This window comes from Numida meleagris, chromosome 5, assembly GCF_002078875.1.
Source record: "Numida meleagris isolate 19003 breed g44 Domestic line chromosome 5, NumMel1.0, whole genome shotgun sequence".
In the NCBI taxonomy this organism is placed as follows: Eukaryota; Metazoa; Chordata; class Aves; order Galliformes; family Numididae; genus Numida; species Numida meleagris.
Window position 1 is genome coordinate 14,596,429 of NC_034413.1, and position 21,905 is coordinate 14,618,333.

The 21,905-nt window shown below is 40.5% G+C and overlaps 2 protein-coding genes across 13 annotated transcripts in view; one reads left to right on the forward strand and one right to left on the reverse strand.

The window, feature by feature from the left end:
- The window catches only part of DNTT (DNA nucleotidylexotransferase), a 164,871-nt gene extending 151,270 nt beyond the window's left edge, over positions 1-13,601 (reverse strand). For 4 of the 8 annotated variants that reach the window (XM_021400063.1, XM_021400066.1, XM_021400067.1 and 1 more), the window contains exons 1-3: positions 4,925-13,434; positions 2,530-2,627; positions 1,394-1,551 (exon numbers count right to left, since the gene is read on the reverse strand). In XM_021400063.1, coding sequence (XP_021255738.1) covers positions 1,394-1,423 — 30 coding nt within the window. In that variant the 5' untranslated portion in view covers positions 1,424-1,551; positions 2,530-2,627; positions 4,925-13,434. The other 4 variants (XM_021400072.1, XM_021400071.1, XM_021400068.1 and 1 more) reach the window with 2 other exon arrangements.
- BLNK (B-cell linker) overlaps positions 1-21,905 on the forward strand; it is a 98,780-nt gene that overhangs the window by 41,188 nt on the left and 35,687 nt on the right. Inside the window, exon 1 of one of the 5 annotated variants that reach the window (XM_021400060.1) lies at positions 13,786-14,011. The exons of 3 other annotated variants lie outside the window; for them this stretch is intronic. In XM_021400060.1, coding sequence (XP_021255735.1) covers positions 13,965-14,011 — 47 coding nt within the window. In that variant the 5' untranslated portion in view covers positions 13,786-13,964. Of the gene's footprint in view, positions 1-13,785; positions 14,012-21,905 lie in introns of those variants that run through there. One more of the 5 variants, XM_021400061.1, reaches the window with a different exon arrangement.

Genomic DNA, 21,905 nt, shown 5'->3' on the forward strand with positions numbered 1-21,905 from the left:
GAAACAGCAATTCAATCTTTCAAAAACAGGTACAAATAGTAGCAATACTGTTCTCTCAGAAGTTGAAAATATAGAAGATCATATCTGTTTGAGTTTCAATATCTAGATATTTGCTGGAGTCTTACAGTTTTCCAAATAGCAATGGAAGTAATTGCCATGATAGAGTGTTGCAGATGTGGTTAAAGTGGAAATAACCTGGGAATGTTTTAGTTTTTCTGGTTCTGTGGGTCATATTCCTGCCCCAAATACTGTAGAAAGCACACAATGAAAGGCTTTCCTTGTGTATATACTGCCATTAGACAGGAATATCCGTGTTGCAATGACAAGGAATATCTGAGGGTTACAGATCTGTTGTACCACAGAAAACACATTAAGTTAAAGTCAGCATTGAGTTCCTCTTCCTCTGTAATGACAATTGCATCCAAAGAGTTCAATGAAATAAAAGAATTTTGTTGTTTTCCCACCCTTTCTCAATGAAAATTTGAATCAAGTAATAAATGCAGTCTGATATCAGTTGGTATCTTCTGGAGTTCAAACATCTATCTAATGGGATATAAATATATCAGAGGAAGCTCCTTTTTTTTTTTCCCCTCCCGACACCCTTTGATGCTTGCCATAGAAATTAGTCTGAAGTTGTGCGAGTATCTCCCATGGCACATTTTTACCTCCTAGTGCCAGTTAGGAAAATCCAGAGAGAGGTGCAGATGTTGCAGCCTCAGCTGGCACTATACAGCTAGTATATAAACCAGTACAAGCCTAGAATGGTCTCTAGATTTTCCTCCTCTTCTTCACCCCATGATTGTCCACTACTCTCTTTTCCAGAGCCTGCTCAGGACAACTTCTGAAAAAAAATAAGATTAGTAAACCTTGAGCAATCTCCTTCTACAGTGCTCTACCACAATGCCCAGCCATCTTTGGGATGCTGTTTCTTATGGAGTTACAGTAACACGACAGCACTGTTTCTTTAGTACTGGAAACGATCATTTTTAGGGGCATTAAGCAAGCTAAATCTTAGGTTTTTTGATAAAGGTGTGACATGTTAGTGCTAAATAATACTAGATGTCTGTTAACCCTCTTTCAAGAGCAAGAGCTGATCATCCTATCAGGAAAAAAAAGCAAAAACTGGCCCAGTTGAAGGGAGAGCCTGACTTAGTAACAGCCAGCTCATTCTCACTGGGCTGTGATGAAAGTAGAGACATTTATCTTTTTGTACTCTCTACCAGAAACAGAGTACCAGTTACAGAGCAACTCAGGTTGGATATCAAAAAAAAAAAAAAGAAAACCAAAACCAAAAAACAAGAAACCAGTGAGAGGTCACCCTTTGAAGGCAGAGAATGAGCTTCCCATGTTTGTACACAAAGCCAGAACCAGAACCAGCAGTGGAAGCTGTTACCTGACTCACAAACCAGTTCTTCAATGTCATCGTGTGTCTGGACAGGATCTTCTTCCTCCACCCTGCTTTCTGATTTGCTTTGCTCCTCTGTATTACAAGGCTGTACTCAGGCCATGCAGAACAGGTTGCTGTAGTTTCGATTCACTGCTCTCTCTTCCCTTTTAGAAAATCATATTTGGTAGTCAGAAGGTGCTGCACCTGGGACTCAAAACTCAGAAGAAAATAACTCCTGGCTCATTCAAGCAATGAAGTGTGAAGAACTGTTTGTATATAATCTCATTTTAGTAGGATTCCACATGTGCCCAAGCTCAAATACAACACAGAAATCAGAGTGGATGTCTTGTCTCATGTTGCTCCAAGTCTCCAAACAGGAGTCTTCATGATTTTGAAAAAAGAAATATATATACAGTTTTTAATCTGTAGTGTGCTATCAACATATACTCATGCTAACTATAGGAGAGATGCTTTGTTCTTCTTACTTTAGCCTAGTTTCTATGAAAACAGGGGAAAATATATTTTCTTGCTTCTGTGTAAGCATGCAGAGGTTCATTCCCAGTTTTTCTGCTTGTGCTGTGATGGCAGGTGATCTATGCAGTAATTCTGAGGTGATGAAGACATGTATTAAACCCAGTCATTCAGAAATGAGAAGATGACAGCTAAAAAGTTGAGATAAGATACTAGGCCATGAAAACCGTGCTATATCAAAATGGAGTGAGCTAGACAAGCAGGGTAGAGAAGTAATGAGATGAGCAGCAAGGAGAAGTTACAGACAGGCGGGCCTGCTGCAGCTGCAAGCCAGACAGTTGGTGCCTGCAGCAACCAGTCACTTGGAACAGTCTCAGGAAGGTCAGTGTAACACAGCTGGGGTGGCAAAAGATGAAGTGCAAGTGGTAGGAATCATACCACAGTCCTTTATGCAACATTGAAACACTGAAACCCAACAGGCAGCGTAGCAACAGGTGGAAACTCAATAGAATTACTAACTTTGCCAAAAACATATTTCAGTTTGCTCCAAGCAAACTTAAAAATCATATAAATAAACACCTCTTTACTAGCACCTTCCTCATAAACTCTTCCCAACAGTAAAGCTGATGCGAGGAATAAAGAAATACCATAGAAACAACATGGACACTGACCTGAGGGTACTGATGCACGAGATGGATGGCATTAACACTCCTTCAACACTTGATTCATAGCAACAGGGGGTCTCTGGAGATAGATCCCATGTGGCTACCTAAATACAGACAGTATCATACTGCACATACGGAGGAAATTCAGACTGATTCCCAGACCACCTCTGTGCTAGCTTTCTCTAACTTCTAGGGCTTCAGAGAAGCTATACACTTGCTACATAGGGACTGAAGATCCAGTACAAAACAAAGAAACCGCTCAGCTGCCAAAGTGCAAAAGCAGCATTGCTAGACACAGCACATGACCTGAAGTGCCTTGGCTACACCTTGTTCCATGGAATACTCAGTTGCTACCAGCTCTGGTACCGTGCTCCACCACACAGCGTAAACACACCTAGATGTTACACTCTTAGTGTACAGTAGAATTAGAATTTAGTTATGCTGTGATTTCTTGAAGAGGTGAATTGTTTTTAAGGCCAGGGTACAGCCAGTCACTGTACAATAGCACAACCTTCTCTATGAAGTGCCACAGTTTGGGACTATTCAGCTCACCTCTCTCAGGTTACTTTATTTATCTTTCGGAGGGCAGATGGAAAGGACTGAGCTGATAGGCACTCCAGTCTCCTGTCCAAAGCCATCTAACTGGCTATCTAAGCCAGCAATTCTATGATTCTATGATCTTGGTCTGGACTGAGACTGCTGTTAAAAATGATAATGGAACAGTACTATACTCCTGCACCTGATATCACTCTACATTTTCAGTGGCCTCCCTTGAAAGGGCATTAAGTCTCAGTTTCTTCTTCACAATTCTGATACTTGCCTCTCCAGGCACCTGCTACCACAGCTCTGTTGTTTCTCCTATTTAGTTCCTTACTGATCAGTTTCACAACTTTTTATTATTTTACTAAGCTCACAGAGTTCTGACAGTCACCTAAAAATACCTCACCACTTCAGTTAATTTGCCTTACCGTAAGTTCCATAAAAGTCATCAGATCCTCTTATAAATCCCTGATCTAGCTGATATAATTAAGGTATGTACTGCTAAATTTACTTATCTTATTTCATTCAAGCAATAATATACTGAAGAAATGTGAGGAAACACAAGGCACATACTTACTTTTGCTTTAATGAATAAGATCACAGAAGTAAAGGATTGTTTGTATTGCTTGAAGTACTGCTATATTCCTTTTAGATTACAGGTACAAATAATATTTAAGAAATAATTCATAGCTAGATGTTTACCCAACAAATATCTTTCTTTTTTTTTTTAAAAGAAACAACACATACCCCACAGGTAGGTAGGCTTAAATATAATCTGGAAAAAAATAGCAAAGATAAATCTCTATCTACATGTATAACTGTGATATATTTTGCAGAGTGCACAGAATGAAATACTGGTGTCTGGGAAAGCCCTGCTTTCTGTACAGACTTGAAGCATTATTCATCTACAACGAATGTACCAAAACTGTTTAGAAATGGAGCCCGATAGCATAGCTCCAGTAGATACCTGGGCACACATAGAATCTTTTTTATAACACTCAAAATTCTGCTATTCTCGCATGGCATCCCTTTCCAGTCTAGTATTCTTGTGTACTGGTTATTTTCATTTAAAGTAAAGCAATCCTAAGTCAGACCAAAGGTCTAACTCACATGATTTTTGTGACATTAGACAACACCAATGGCCTAAGGAAGAAGAAAACAATGGAGCAAATGAGTGTGGGTGGTTTCCTCTGCGTGCATATATATAACTGGTACATCACTAGCTGGGTTGCTGTAACAACCGAATGGAAAATGCTGAAACAAATGAAAAAAAAAACAACACACTTTGATCTTTGATTCAGGGAAGTTCCACCAGAAAAAAAAGACAATAATCATATATATATCCTACAATTTCTTTAAAAGTTCATGATACTTTGAGGAATTTTTTCCATTAAAGGGGAAATTCTCCAGCAAGCCGGTAAGGCTTAAGCTTAAAAGGAATCAAAATCCCTTTGGAAGTGATATTTTAAATGTGTATATTCACAACCTTGAATACTCTATCATACCGCTATTGTTCTCCTATCTGATAACTAACAAATTCTTTTTAGTATAAACTATACAAATAATACATACCTTGTCAATAGCTTATAATTACAAATAGTACATTGGAATCTAGTTCCCACTCAGTCTACTTATAAACACTGATACGTTGATAAATACATTGCTCTCTCAAAATTACTGTAGCAATAGCAAACAAGACAATTTCAATTGTGTAACGCTCTTATACCCTGGTGTAGTGCTATAATGTGATGGAAAGCGCAGCAGTAATAGCAGGGTGGCAAAGTCCGAGGCTGCAGCAAATGAGGACAAGCCCAAGTGCAGCAGCCATAGACACAGAAACAAAGGAAGAAAATGTGCTTACTTTTGGAAGGGCTGAGGTAGTCAGGGCTCTCCAGTGAGATACCCTTGCCTCTGCTGCCAACCCTTAAACAGGCCTGGTAAGAGGTTGATCCTAGCTCCACCCCTTTCAGTCACTCATGTGCATTGCTTGCACCTGAGCTCCCCTGGGTTGGCCCTGCCTTCCCACCAAGTGCTCAATCAATGCTTCAAGCTGTGACTTTGCATTTCTGCTACACCTGGGCAGAGCTCTACAACATAGAGAAGGTTTAACTGCAGGCATTAATAAAATCCACTAGCGTTTAGGAATGGAAAACCTCATAAAACTATCACATATATATTATTTATAAAATACCCAGCTAGAAACTTTCTTTAATCCCCCCAAAATATTTATATTGTAATTTCCTCAATGTAATAACTTCCTTCTTGTTCTTTAGTAGAACAAGATGGGCTGATAGTTGGACTGGATGCTCTTAGTGGTTCTTTTCCAGCCTTAATGATTCCATGATACTATTCTACAAACAAATAATGAAAAATGATAAATGTTTATGAATACGACTATTATGTGCAATATAAAAATAATCAAATTTGTATACATCTCTTATGATGTAGGTTTCTATCCTACTTTCATTCCTGTGTAACATCTCACATTCTGTCTTCAGATTTCAAATCCAAAGGGATAACAAAAAAAACTACAAAAAGTTATTCTGTTTCTGTGATTTTCTGAGTCATTTAGAGATATACCAACTATTTCCCTTGGCTGCGTGCACTACAGACCAGTGCAGAAGAGAAGCAGTTTAAAAACTGTTTTTTTTTTCAGCATCTTCCAGGTGCTGAATGCATTATGACGCATAAGCAGTATCAGCACTATATAAAAGTAACCTCATTTTCAGACACTCCTTTTGTGCAAGCTTTTGTCTGTGCAAGTATACAGTGTGACTTTTGTCAGCAGAGATGCAGGCATATTTAGGCCATTAACAGTGTACAGCTGAACTCTGACTGATGCTTAAGGAGCCAAGAAGGAAGGACTGCTGGGCTGCCAAGAAGCCCATGCCACTGTGGCTTCATTCCATGGCGATGCTTAGAGCCAAGGGAAAGCTGGCCAGCTGTGAGCATCTCCACTGCAGTCACTCATTAGTTCAGGTTGGAGGAAGATGAAGATTTGCAGACCAAGCAGCAGCACTACTCTTCAGAGGCACTTTTCTTCCCCACAGCTTTCAGATGGCTCCAGTACAGGTCACTACCTCCAAGGCCTCCAGCACTCTCAGTTTAACTTGAAGGAGCAGGTTTTGTATTTCTGTGCATGTGGAACAGATGATGGTAAAGTGGAAAAGCAGAAGTGCAGCTTTTTGCACAGTGGGTTTGTCCCCAGGGAAATAATACACATGTTCTCCACAGGTGCTGAAATAAGTTTGCTCAGAAGGCCCTTCATGAGAAAATCCTACTGAATTTACTGATTTCACAACTTTGCCTACCTCATAGTACACCTGTTTCCTCCACTGAGCTTAAAGATAAAAGCATTCAATTAAAATTATAGTTGCATTTTCAAATGCATCCTCTACTACTGCAATTATTTGAACAACTTCAGTATTGTCATCAGTATTTAGTATCGAAAGTGATAACAAACTCAAGCTTTAATTCTGGGGCTGTACCTAGGAATCTTTCAAAATTAACACTGTGGCATTGAGCTATTTGATCCACAACAAGTAAATTAAAATTTATGAAAATGATTATGATTTAAAAATTCCTGGGACCAAAGTGTTCCTTCCTCTCATCTGCTAAGACACAACTAATTGTCTATATGTATCTTTTCCTGTGTAAGAAGTAGTGTTTTCTAGTTTACAACTGTTTATCTACAGTCTGGAAGTGGAAAAAAAAAATCATTCAAATAGTCTAGATAGGAAGAGCCTGAGAGCAATGCTTGGAAAAAACATAGATGTATTATTTTAAGGATGAAGCAGCAGTGTGTTCAACCGACTGTAGCAATCAGAAAGTAATAAATACATAGAAAGTAATGAGAAATCATGTTCCATGAACTCATGGTTTCCAAACACCAGCCATAGGAGACTAAGCGGTAAGTTAAGTAAGCAGTGCATCAACTGAAATAGAAAACAAGGGGAAACAAAACTATGTCTAAAGTGGCACCGTTTTAGACAATAGGGTTTGAGTAGTCTTTTGGCATGGTATCAAGCACCACAAATTTGCATTCAGACCCAAATGATCAAGCACAAAATCCACCCGGGCAGCACGTGACAGTCTAGTGCTAAAGGCATTATTTCCCCTTCTCCCTCCATCCCCACTGCATGTTTCTTGCACAGCTTGCTAAGAATATTAAGAAAGCAGAAAAGACCGAACACGTACAGAATTCTTTAAAATAACAAGCCCACAACATCGCTCCAGATTCCAGCTCAGAATCAGGTTTCATGAATTTGGATTATTTTCCAGTTCAGACAGAGGTGGGAGCAACTTGGGCCATTTTCGCTATCTTCCACAGCCTTTAAAAAGAGACCTGCAGTAGTTATTTTCTGACTTTCATATGAGCACAGACTGACTGAGCCAAATTCCTGCCACTGGCTGTCCACATTTACATTACACTGTTTCAGTGGTTGGAGTTTGCACCTTTAATGCTATCCCAGTAGTTGCACACAGTCAGAGATCAAATAGATTCAAATTTTAAACAGAGATCTTTACATATGAATAAACACTATTCCTGAAGCAATTATCAAAGTTTTAGAGAGACATAGGAAACAAGAAGTATCTCTGTAATGCTAAAAAACAACAAAAAGCACAACAATGATAGCAGAATGGCAAAGTCCTAGGCTACACGAGGTGAGGATGTACCCAAAGCAGCAGCCATAGAAACAGAAAAATCTGCTTGCCCATAGAAGGCCTCAGATAGATAAGGCCCTCTAATGAGATATCCTTGCTTCCACTGGCAACCCTTAAACAGGCCTGGGAAGGGGTCAATCCTGACTCCACCCCTTTCAGTCACTCAGGTGCATTGCTTGCACCTGAGCTCCTCTGGGTTGGCCCTGATTGACCTCCAGGTGCTCAATTACTGCTTCAAGCTGTGACTTAGCATTTCCACTACCACCTCTAAGATAGATGACATCAAGATAGTAACATCAGGAAGGTATTTTGAAGTGGATTTTCCTTCTTCATTTTACATATTGCTTGGGAAAATCTTATATTGTTGCTCTTTTGTCAGGAATTCTTGAAGGAAAATCCAAGCAAAAACTCAGTAAGTTGTCCTTTAAAGAGTTAAATCATAGAGTCATACAATCATAAATTCTGGTTCCCCATAAGTGGTGAAGTCAATATGAGCAAAATGACTACTGCTGAGCAGGACAGCCTGCATACGTAATCCATCCAAATAATTCTTTTCTATAGAGAGCAGTTGCCATCTTGACTCCTGAGTATCTCTAAGAATACTGTTTGGCACAGTCTTCTTTATTAATGTTGCAGACAAGATTTTACTAATTGAGAAGGGGTTAAGAAATGGGTTTTCAAACATGACTGAGAGAAAAAGTGAGTCTTTTATGGTCATGTTACAAATAAAATTGAAACCCGATTATCAGACTGATTGCTTACTTCAAATCAGGTTTCTCAGCTATTTAATATACATTAAAAGCACTAGACTGTATCTGTGAGCATCGATGTAATCTGTAAAAAATATTTTCCTCTTGAAATAGTCATGCATAGCTCCTGAGATTTTTTGATGCAGCACTGCCTTCTCAAAGCATTAAAAATAAACATTAAGATTTTCTGCAAATTGATGTCTAAAATTAATCTATTTGCAGTTATTCTTATTCATCATCCAGTTGCTATTTTTTTATGTTGCATGATACACTTTGCAATACTCAGCTTCTTCTTTTAACTATGTGAAATCATAGATGAACAGAAATGGCAGCTTACAGTTAAGGTTTTTATCTACATACTGGCTTGGACCTTTCATGCTATCTCTGCAGCCTGACTGCTCACCTGTCCTGTGTGCCATAGCTCCTGCGGGGGACACATTCCTAGGATTTCTCATCACACAGACAAAGCTATGGGTATAGATGCCATAGCATCACTGAGCCTCATCCCATTGTGCTTTGTGCATTGTGTGTTGAGTCAGGATGTGATTTCAGCTGCCAACCTATATCAAGAACTCAAACAGGCTCCTGGGTTCCCTAGGATAAACATAATATGTAATCCACACAAAGACAATGTCATGAACAGTCTCCCTAAAAAGATGTTACCATCAAAGTTTGTGAATTTAAAAGGAAGACATGTACAGCTAATATTATATAAAATATTTAACAATATATCAGCAGCTTCAGCAGGAATCCCTAAGAAAACCAAAGTCATCATGAAAACCACATACTGGAGGGAATTGAACTAGACAGCATAAACTTCAGTGGAAATCAGAAAAAGCAGCCATCAAAGAAATCAGAAACCTCCAGCCAAGAAAGCCACCAGCAATTGTCAGTGACAGTTATCATACTCTGGCTTTTGCCTAATCGTTTCTCCATAATGGTTAGTTCTGTATGAAGGTACTTGTTCTGACCTAGGAACACCACTTCCCAAGAACTCGAATGCTTCAGACAAGTCTTTTGTCTCTGCTACAGGAGTCTTCTGTCTACTCAGGGAAGCAAAGTCAAGCTGTAGATAATCTTAAAAATAACATAGACTACCCTGTGTTAGAAGGGACCCAAAAGGATCATTGGGTTCAGCTCCTGGCTCCATATATGACCACTCAAAATTCAAACTTTGTATCTGAGAGCATTGTCCAAATGCTTCTTGAGCTCCAGCAGCTGAAGGCCATGCGCATTGCCCAGGGGAGGCTGTTCCAGTAGACAACTGCCCTTTTGGTGAAAAATCTCCTAATTCCCAACCTGACCCTCTCCTGACACATCTCCATGCCATTCCCTCAGGTCCTGTCACTTTGCAGGCCTCAGCAGCTTCTCATACACCTTGCCCTCCAGACCCTTCACCATCTTTGTAGCCCTCCTCTGGATGCTCTCTAACAGTGTTATGTCCGTTTTATTGCGGTGCCTAAAACTGCACACATCACTGGAGGTACTCAAATACAATAGGGTATATAAAGCTGGAGCCCAGTGTAAACAGGAAATACCTGTGCATTTACAAATTTTGACCAAATGAAGGTATGATACTCATAGTTCCAAAGTCCGTTGCACCAACTCTGGATTTGACTATGCTTTGATTACCTCACAGGTCTTAAATAGAAAGCAGAACATTTCGCCAGTGAGGCAGCATGTACAACGAGTGAGCCAGGGAAAACAAACAGCAGAAAATAGCACAAAAATACAAAAGATAAAGAAGTTGGTCTTTAAAATCTTTTCATTTTAGAGCATAAGAGGAGAAGTACACAGTCATATTGTGAGAGGATGAAAGAGACGAGCCCAGACTAAGCCACAACACTTGCAGTGTTGAGGAAATGATGTTGCAACAGTGGCATTTAGATAATCTGTCCCAGCATTAAGAAGGTTTTCCCCAAAGTTTCAATGGCATTTTGATCATCAAAAATCAAAAAGCATGCATGTTCTCTGAGCCATCTTGCCACAGAAATTTACTAGCAAATCTTACATTACCTACGTTGAGAAATGAAGCTAAGAATTCACCCCATACGTTTGCAGCCATTCACAGGAAAATGAAGATACTTCTATCTGCCTAACCACAAAAATGGCAGATCCATGAGAATGCAGGTTCTTAAAATATTAAAATACCATTGAGGTGAAGAGCTTGAGGTGGCTGTGTCGCCCCATTGTTCCCATTGGCCCCATACATGCCAGGAAGCACAGAGGTGGCACAGGCATCCCTCAAAACAAATTCCCCTCTGCCACAACCAGCAATCATGGCTGGCAGGGAAGGTTTCATGTAAATCACCATTATGGCTAAGATGCCACTTACGCGGAAAAAGAAATTCCAGTTCCTCTTTGGCATTCTCCAAATGAGCATTTTGGCTCAGAGAGGTACAGTTGCTGGGGTTACAACTACAAAAATAGCATGACTTCAGGCCTTGCAGGGCTCCTGAGGAGGCGAGAAGTCTGGTTCCTGAAGCCAAGGCTAGAATGGTCCTGCCTTCCTGTTTCAAGGTGACAAGCAACCTTGACGGGAGGGAAGAAGTGCCCTGTCAGAGTGGTCTGCAGCAAAAAGTAGTTCTGTAAGGACTATATTGAAACCCTCACAACCACAGGCAGAGTCAGTCCCAATATGGCCAGTAGTTTGGACTTTGGAACCACCAGCTCGGCAAAAACAGAAGCCTATGGCTGTTTGGAGGAGCTTGGGTATGTTCTTCTTTGTTTAGGGTTTTTCTCCAGTGGTTGATGTATCTTGTTCCACCCTGAGAATCTTTCCAGCACTAGGGTAGATGACCAGGTAGGCTGATCAGGAGGCAGATCAGAAATAGCTAAGCAGGCTCTAGCCATTTCCTAGTGAGGTTACAGAGTTTAGATCCAAAGGCTTCTGACACATGCATATACATATAAATTGGGGAAGATGAGGAATTTCATTGTAGCTAGAAAGGCTTCCTTTGACATTTAGAGGAGGGTGACTTCCTTCTCTTAGTTTCAGGACTTAACTTGCACTTGGCTCTCCCTTAGTTTCCCAGGCAAAACATATTTCAAGATGGCCAGGAGAGAGTGCTTTCTCTCAGGTGCCATGGGTTTGAGATAACTATGCGATAATATACGTGCTTTCTCAGGAGAAAGAGGGTAATTTATTCTTTGCCTGTGTTCTGCATGAGCAAAAAGAGCCAGCCTAGTCCGCATTGCCTGGTACTAGAGGCTTCTGCTAAATCTAGGGCAGGGCTCTTCTTCCCAAGAATGCATCAGTACATCTTGGTGGGAGTGGATATAAAAAGAAATAAGATGTGCCCTGGGAGATTAGTAGGAAATAACTAGTAGGTTGTTTTGGTTTTTATAGCTGTTAGGCTTTGCTGTGAGCTCTCTGCAGGTATTAAAGTGAAGCAGGGCTGTGTGTTGGGCCACACGGGCATGGAAGAAACAAGCCAGCAGAGGTACTGACCCACGGACAGGCCTTGTGCAGATGCCACAAAATCTCATGAATAAAAATTGAGCAATAGGGACTTCCTCAGGAGTAACTTCTTGGCAGCAGTACCATTTTAAACAGCCACACACCCTACTTCTCCTGCCCTGCACTGCATCTTGACAAACATCTGTGCACTGAATCATATTGAGGCACGGAATGCAGCTATAACCACCCTTTTTGTTATATTTTGCTAGGTCATTTCCCTGCTCCATTTCACTGTGCAGCTACACAAACACTTAAGCCAGCAGAAGGCAAGGATGAGGGATAAGGGGTGAGGGTTGAACCTGAGGATCGCCCTGGGATGAAACTCTAGCAGTGTCACCTTCCCAGGAGCAGTACTGCCAGGCAGGAGGGAAAGCACTGGGCACTGTAGAGTGTTAAAACTAACCCCATGAACTGATGAGTCATAGAAGACTCATAGAAGGCATAGTCAGGAAGAAACGAAGTGACACCAGTGCACTGAGAGACTGAATGGCAGGGATCCATAAGGGGAAAGACAAGGGATCTTCAAGGGAAACTGTTTGGGATCTCTGTGGTAGTCAACTCTTTCTAAGGGCCTGCTGAGCAAGCTTGTATTTTCATGTATGTTTAGATATAGCAGGAAGATTACATAAGCAAAAAGTAAAGCGACACTGCAACTGATTTACATTCATTTCTTCGCATTGCCAGTGTGCAACCTTGATTTTCAAAATAGCTTTTAGAGAGTAAACTTGCAGTGGTATCCAGTTTGTAACCAGACATAATGTGGGGTAGAATTCCACAGACGTGTAGTAAACAATGTTGAATACTATTATGTTATTACTTAAAGCCCATTAAGTTAGTAAGATACCCCAAAGGGTAATTTGTTCACTAAGGGCCCTCCCTAGAGAAGTACCATATGCAAATATCCAGAGGCACTGTGTTGAGGGCTCAGAGACCAAAGAAATCCGCCATGCCAAGATCAGAACAATACTGCTACCAAAGACATACAGCTCATAGCAGACTTTCCCCACAGTCACCTGCGCCAGCCAGGAAAGCGCATTTTGTCACTATATCATTCACAAGAAAAAAAGAAATCAGTTCAGCCTAGAGAGGAAACACATCCAAGAGAAAATCTGGCTCAAGTATCATCAAAACGTATTGTACTAATCAAAACATATTAACGTGATTCAGTGTACATTTAAGAAATAACAAGAATCATAGAGAAATAAGTAGATAAGTAGGTTTCCTAAGTCCTAGATCAGTCTTAGCCTTTAAACTAAGCCACACAGAGGCCAAAGACACAGAAAGAAGTGATTGGCAACAGTACATAAGGGACAGAATTCAGAAAGTCCATTCATCACAGCTTCAGGACAAAGCCAGAGCATGGCTACCTGCTTACACTGACCCTCAAAAATATATCAGATGCCTATAAAATCAACTTTAAAGAGGAAGAAATGGCTGAATTAAATTCACACTAAATCCAGGCTGAAGTGCATCAGAGCCATTAAACACAGACCTCCTGCTTACATTTTGTGCTGCTGGAAAGATCAGGGTTTAGGTTAGAAGGAGAGAGAAGAAAAGTCTCTGTTTTCATGCCAGCGATATCCAAAAGGATGGAAGCCACACGGTGATCTCTAGTTTTGCTGCAACACCTTCGGGAAGGGACAAGTCCCCACGGCAGCAGGCAGGTACGTGGCACATCTCCTCTGGAAAGAGGGGTGGGGAGCAGAGGGGAACAAGATCCCCGCAGCTCCAGTCCTCTCACCGGGCTGGCCAGGCCCGCGGGAGGAGCGGCGCCAATCTCCGGAGGAATTCCCACCTGTGCGCGACGCGGGCCGGGAGGGGGCGGGTCGGGAGGGGACGGGCCAGGAGTCCCGGGCACCGGGTCTGTCCTCTGTGCGCGCCTGCGGCTGGGACAGGGAGAGGCTTCAACACCCGAGTACGGCCGCGGTTCAGCTCTGCGTGGGCTCTGCGGGTAGGGTAGTTCCCGCTGTGCTTAGTGCGGGGTACCGGGAGGAGCGTGGCCGCGCCTTGCGGGAGCAGCACGGAGCATGGACAAGCTAAACAAGCTCGCCGTGCCGGCCGGGGAGAAGTTCAGGTAGGGGTCGGTCCCGGCTCGCTCCCCTCCGAGTGCTGGGGGGCGGTGCGGAGGTTCCTGTGGGCACGGGGCGCGGATTGCTGTGGCCGTCGGGGCACGGGCGGAGGTCTCGGAGCGGCCCCGGGCGCTGGCTGCTGCCGGGCGGTACGGGGAAGTGCGGGGGTAAATACGGCTCCGCGGCGGTTGGTCGGCCGCAGGTTTCAGAGCAACAACGCGTCCTGTCTGCTCCGTCTGCAAGGAACAAGGAAACGTTTTAAAAGTTTCTGTTTTCAGTGCTTTAAGAAAATAGTTTGTGACTCACTAAGGTGTACGAACCCACTGGGAATTAGAAAAGTTGGATTTGTTGCTTAATGGTTTAATCAATGTTGTCTGAACTTGGCTCTGACAGCTATGTTCTGTGAGGTTTCCTGGTCTTCGAAAGATCTGGTAGAATATGGGGAACTGAAAAGCGGGGAAGCCTCCCAAGTGAAGAAGGACAACTTTAAGTACAGGATTTGAGAGGGAAAAAAAATGCAGAAGCCAATCATTACTGGACTATTTTTAGTGTGACTGCTTTGATGTGCTGGTGGAGCTGGTACCTCAAAGCTCTTTCATCATGACTGTTTTCCCGAGTAGTTAAAGAAGTCCTGTTTCAGATTAAGGTCATAGGAACTTTTTTCTTTTTCCCCAAGAAAGAAGTACTAAAAACGTGTTTCTTTTTTCCTAAAACAACTCCTATTTAAGCACCTAATATTATTTCATAGACCATTTGCAAGTACCTCTCCCCAGAAGACTGTGTAACTTCAAATATTCCCTTGTAAAGCTAGTCTTGATGGAACAGCATTTTTTGCTATGTACCCTCTCCACACTATTGAAATACTGGGGAGCATACCCATAGAGCTGCAATGGTCCCTATGTTCCTCAGCCTAGCAGACTGCACCCTACAGCCTGAGCAAGGTCTCCTGGTGACCCAAAGGATGGAGTAAAGAAGACAGTTAACTTTCATAATGTTTGGAATTTATCCCTGATCTAAAATGGTTTAAATGGTGCCAGGGGCCAATATTGGTCTCATTTAGCTATCTCAAAATAATGAGCCACGTGATGTGATGGAAAACCTGATGCCATCAAGACAGTTACTGGTATTTGAAGAAACTGAACACCCACTTTCCTCTGTGATAAAACCGTACCCAGGCTGTATCTTTTGCACCTTTTGCAAATGCTTAAAACAGGATTAACAATAGGATTACTTGCAAGTATATGGAAGAGGTCCTATGTATGAAGGTTACAACAGTTCACAGTTTCTTGGTGTGCCAATTCAAAAGCCTTGAACCAGAAAGGCACCACTGTGTCCCTTCTGCATCATCTCCCAGGTCAACAGTTTTGTCTTGACGAGCTTTAAAACTGTAAAATAAGCAAGTCAAAGAGCTAGCTCTGCTTTCCTGTATTTTAAGTATTTAAGTCTGTTTTTCTATGCTGCTTATGGCCAATTCACTGTACTTGTCCAAGGAGAGCCAAATGTGTTCTCACTGCGCACAGCAGAAATGCACACGTGCTTTAGTTTGAGTGTGTTTAAGAACATGTCTCTCATTAGGCAGAGACCTGGATGTATGGTTACATGACCTTACCACAACAAGAGGATTTTAATAACTAAAGGCAGAAATTTCCTTGAGTAAGTATTCATAGTACAAATGTAGAAGAGTGTGAATATAGAAGGAGATTGGTGCAACATCTTGGCAGCCATTGCTTCCTACTGCAAAACAGCCATGTTCCCCTGCACTATGTGGCTTGCCAACTTGTAGTTGGCTTCCTAATGCAGCCTCCTACCTACACAGAAGGTACATAGGTGGCTCAGAGTTTGCTCTGGATGTTATATGACTGAAAGAGTTACGTCAAAAGTCAGCCTTCCTCCACAGACTAAGAAGTAAACGTGGAGAACAATTCCTACAAAGCGTAGTTTCAATTGATGTAATTATAGTTAAAATCTTTTTATAAAGACAGCTTTCTTAAAATTTCTGCTTTGTAGAAGCAAAAACTGAAGCGATGCTGCTGATGAGTCAGTGTCTGAGCTTTTGATGTTTTTTAAGTGTAGACCTGAAAAGCTAGATGTTCTGCTGCTTTGATAATCTCATCTGTTCTCCATGGGTATATCTGATCCTAACAGACAAGGCCTTTTGTTGAATTAGCAAGTATTGTATCAGATCTGAATTTCTAGCATACTCAACTTGTGTATTGCAACAGCAAAAGTTCTTATGTGCCTCTAACTATCGTGTTGTGGTAGGAGTGTTGTTTGCATTTGCAGTTAAGTCACTCAATTAACTTAAATATCAGTTGGACAGGAATGCTGGAACTTCATGGAATTCCAGTATTATTTTAATATAGTGTTTGTTGTAAGATATGCACAGTTTTATACAAGTAGTCCCTCAGAGTACGCTGTATTCTAATGTTTTCATATAGTCAGATTTGAAGTCTTGGGCTTGGTTGTTTATCATGAGACAGATTTATGTGGTGCATAGGAAGACCTTGTAACTTTGAATGGCTTTCTAGTGTGTGGAATGAAATACACGAGTAATAGCTGTGCTGACATGGCAGGCTCTAGTGTGCCTTGATTTCAGAAAATAACTTTATGCTGCAGACAAAGCTGTACATAAGATATGCTCATAATCAAGGATGGTAGCTGGCAAAGGTAACATGAAGTTAGCAACTCAAAAAATATAGCACCAAACTTGTGTTCCTTTGTGGTTCAGCTTCCTTAGACAATATATCTCTAATTCCTCCTCTTTAAATAATTCCTATAATGTCTCTTCAGAATTGCTGCATTTTTTATTATGACCACAAACCTTAATAATGCCCCTTTGCTCTCAGCTGCCTTCATTTTCAGTTATTTTCAAAGGCATCATTACCATCCCCACTGGAGTGACAGACAAACTATGGCATGAGCCAGAAGCGTACCACATGCTTTCACTTGGCCAACGTCATACAGCCAACGTCTTCCAGACTGCAAACAGAAGATTACTTTTCCAAGAGCACAATTTCATGTTCACTTCAGATGACTTCATTAACATGTAGTGGATTTCTCCTTCTGCAAAGCCCTGCAAAATCACTATCTCAAACCATATCTGACAAATGACTCCCACCGCCCCACTCCCCACTCAGGTTGGATGTGCATCAATTTACCTGCAGTCCAAACACAATCCTTTTGTTTCAACAATCCCTACTAAATAGGAGAGTTTAAATCCTAATTCTATCAAAATCAAGAGTGCTTTCCTTAAGGCCTAAATGCCTAGTTCAAATTTGAAGGGGTTTATGGTCTTCGCTAATTTTCCGCTGACAGAGATAGTTTTGCTCTAACTACTTGGTCTTTCCTTTTACTAGGATATTTGTTGGTGCAGTTTGCTCTTGAAAGCATATAGGCAGGAAATAAATTCATTTGGGGGTGAAATTATATGAAATCATAAACTGATACCTTCTATGTATAGCATGTTTTGTCAAAGGGAATATCTCCTTTTCTGATATCTCCAATTTATTTACTTGAACATTAGTTATGCACTCTAAGAAAATATTTTTATTACATTAGTTCTACTAATTAATTTTTGTTAGTAATGAAAAGGAGGAAATAGAAACTTAAGCTCCTTTTTTATTGAAGGCAAATTTTACATAGTTTATTTCAGATTCAGAAATAAAAACTCATCAAGGAAAGAAACTGGTGTTTCAAAGCAAGTTATGGAATTCTCCCTGTGACAGAACTGGGCACCTGAGTCCATATCCAGCTTGAATATCTTTTACCCCTTGTAGTTATATAGCCTCCAGAGGAAAACCTATGCACGAGTTAGTCGTACTCTGCTTAGCAGTCCAAGGACCCACATCAGAACTGTCCCACACTGAGAGGTTTCCAGACTGAACCCTTCTACTCATGGCTATTTCTTCTCAAGTCACATCCCTCACTTCTGCTCTCCTACCTGCTCTGTTCTCTTTCTGGCACAAGCCCCAGCTGCCTTTTAGCCTTAGGCACTCAGCCAGAAATGACCTTGACTGCATTCAAAAGCCCTTGCTACCTCCAGCAGCCCTCTGTCTCAGCTGCCATTTTTTCCTAATAATTTTCTGCTGCACAGTATCTATCACAGCAGTGGTTCTTGTAGCACACCCACATTTTGCCTGAACTGAATGTGAAGTCGCAGTGATGGCTGCATGCAGCCTCTGAAGTTGAAATTGACAGGAATGGGGAAAAAGGAGGACACCAGCTACGTTTACTGTGCTGATTAGTACAAGTAAGCGTTCTTTCTGTGGGTTTGTTAGGCCCAGTTTGCCATAGAAAACATGGAGTTGTAATTAAACAGTGAAGCTGTATAATCTCTATTTCCTCTCTCTTTCAGTTAAATGCTTCATGAATCTGTCTCACCTCTGGACTTTGGAATGGAACTAGATATGAAAAGCACACTTCCTCAGATACCTCTGTAAAATTCCCTTCTTTCAGCTCTAGCGTGACTTTCCCAGCTAAAAGCTCTTGATGTTTCCTTCTCTCTGCCCTTGCTTCAGCCTCTGCCCCATCTATATTGTCTTTATTTCTTCATTTCTCTCTGCACAAGCATTACATAAGAACAATTCCTTGAAAGCTTTGGCCTTTTTTTTCTTCATCATTGTCTTTCTTTCTGACTGTGTCATTTTGCTTGGACCAGTCTTTGTCAGTCTGCCAAGGTGCTTTACTGGTTTTTAAACCCAAATCACCATGTAGTGCATTATTCTTATCCAGAACATCCTGCCTATGAAGCTGTTTATAGAGAACTGTGTTTAAATGTGACTGTGGTCTACCTATGTTTTAAAAGAAAATACAGCATTACAGACAAATGGGTGCTGTGTAATACTGAACCTATGCTGAAGAGTCCTTGTTTAATGTAGGTAGTTGTGCAGTGGTAGAATCTAGGTTTGCACTGAGCCTGTTTACAAGATTGGCTATGCTGATTACTTTTAGTTTCATTCTACTATGCTGGCAAAATTGCTGGCATAGCTTACCCCAGCACTGCCTCGCGTGCAAATCCTTCCAAATAAAATTAGGTCTTCTAGGGACATTTTAGTTCCATCAAAATAACTGTCAATAATAGTGGAATTTGCCAAAACAACATTAAAAGTCATAGATCACATCATCTATGGCCTCTGACTGAGAGTTATTCAGCAAAAGTTAGTAGCGAAGATTGGATCTAAATATTTGCTGTTCTTTATTTGCTTCCAATTGCCAGCAAAATAAACCAATAAATTAATTTTCTTGGTCAGGGAGAAAATTAAAATACTTAAGTAATTTTACATAACCTTTTTCATCATTAGCTTGAAACTATACCCCACATAGCTGTGTAGAGGGCTGGATATTAAATCACAATATGATATTGCAGGTATGCAGTTGATACGTTGATGCCACGGCAAAATAGTTTTGTGTTACAGAATCATTCTAAACTTATATACTGCCCACTACATTAGAATGCGATAGTTGCTTTTCTTTTGGAAGTAAAATATGACAATCAAAACCTTGCCAAAAAAAAAATCCACACTGTAAAGGCTTGTGTCAGCGTATGGAAAACAGTACTATCACAATGGGGAAAAGGTATTCCCACATTGTTAGAAATTACTGGAACTACTTCTTTATTTAAAAATGAGTATTGTTTTTAGTGGCTTTTTTTTTCCTCCCCCCCTTGGAAAATGTATCTTTGACCTATTCTGCTATTTGATTCTCTTTTTTCAGTGTTATCCAGTAGTCTTTGGAAGTAAAGCTTTTGTAAGTAAGTAGCTGAAAAGTTAATCAAGAGTAACGGAGTCAAGTTTTAGCTCTGGTTGGTGAACATAAGTTTTGGAAAACAAACATTTAACCTGATCAAAAGTCCCAATTAACTGTATTCAGGATTGTAACAGGCTGAAAAAGGTATAACTGAAACATTTCTAAATATTGTAAGAATTCCAATGCTTTTGCGTTCTGCCTAAAGGATAAGTATATTCTGGAGCTTCAATGTTGCAGGCAGTTCCAACCTTTGGACCAAACTTATAGGGGGAAGAAATAAAGTTTCAATTTCTTGTGGAGCAGAAACTGAAAAAAAAAAATAATAATAATAATAATGACGCAAGGAGTTCAGATCATCTTACGTCAACACAGTGTAGTATTAAACTGCAGCAATATTTTTGACATTTAAGCTGAAAGGAAACATTCAAATTTTTTGTTGGATCAGTGTGGTTCAGGATTATAGTGTAGCAGGTTACTGTGTGCACAATGTGATGTGGAAAATTTGTGACCCGCTCTATCAGATGTATTTAATGGAAATGTCTCAAAACTACTTCTTTCATAGGTAAGAATTTGACTACAAGAATCGGTTAAAAGTCACCTCCAGCTATCTTCTGCAGGTGATTTATAAGTCCCTGATAGTTAGAAAAGTATGTATCTTCTCACTACATAGTTTCTTTCTTATAAATTCTATGTATTTCTTGAAAGGATCATTGCATTAGTGGACTGATTTTAGTTTTGTATAACATTCTTCATAGTCTAAATACAATAAAGAACATTACAATATGATAGATAAGCAAACCTCTTCAGCATCTCCTTTATAATGCCAATATCAGCAGATAAGAATTGGTAAACTGATGAAAAACAATGGCTGAAAGTCATAATATTTTCTCATCTGTCTCTAGGAACCATCCTAAATTTTTGGTAGACTGCAAAAGGACTATGTGTGTAGTGTAAGTTTGCTTTGTCGTAGCCATAGTAAATGACTGAAGGGCAAAAGAAGCCCAGAAATGGTGATAGTATCTTTATTCCTAATCTGTTAGTACATATATTTTGGACAGGCTCATTTTTCCAATTATAAGCAACGGTGTGCAACATTACTGGTTTATGATCTCAACAGGAATGAGGCTACACAGTAAATACTTGAGGAAGAATTAAAATAATGCCTTCTAGATCAATAATAGAAAAGCATGAAAGTGTGTTTATGAAGTTTAATGCAGGGGCAACTGGGTGAAATGCCCATGAGTACAAGTAGCCAGACTAGATAGTTAAATGATTCCTTTGTGCCTTAAAATACAGACACTGGCAGCTGTGCAAGAAGTGCAGAAGCGGCTAAGTGCCACCGAAAGTGTGGTTATGCAGCCAATTTAATCAGTCTCAGTATACATCTACCCAGCCTAACTAGCACTTATTTACATAAAAGCTACTCTTTTGGAACAAGTCTTAGTGATTTACAAATACTGGGGACCATTAAGATATCTGGGCTTATTTTGTCATTAATAGTAGGCTAATTAGAGTGTTTAATGTCATATGTAGAAGATCTGCTCTGTTTTGGTTGTCAGGGTGCTATTTGGTAGAGCAAATGGAGCCCGTTATGCTTATAAATGCACTTTGCTTTAAGGAGAAGAGTTAAGAGGCTGTTTAGAAAAGCCTCCCTTTCCTCAAGTGCACACCAAGTACCTTGCCTTCAAACTATAGAGACCATGCAGTTTCCAGTCCATAGGAAAAACACAGCATGTTTTATTCTTTTGCATCTCTGAACTTTCTAGATTAAATTGCTAAATTCAAAAATGTATTTTGTTATGATGCTGATGAAGGCTGCACTCAGGTTATAAAGTCAATTTATTCATCTCATGTCAGTGCTTATGTGACCATGTTAGCAAGACCTCTAAACAAAATTCGAGTACATAATTAACATTAAGGAAGTGGAATTAATGTACAGTTCATACATACTCAGAACAAGATTCAGCCTTGATCTGAAAGGAGGGAGCAGTTCTTCCAGACTCAGTGTCATTGAGTAGGCTTCTGTTATCTTAGCCCTGTAGATAAATCTGTATATGCCTATAGGGAATCGGTGCTCCTTGACTATGTCCCAGTAAGGTCCTCTGCTTGTGCAGAATTCCTAGTCACCTCAAATTAATTATACTATTTAATTTC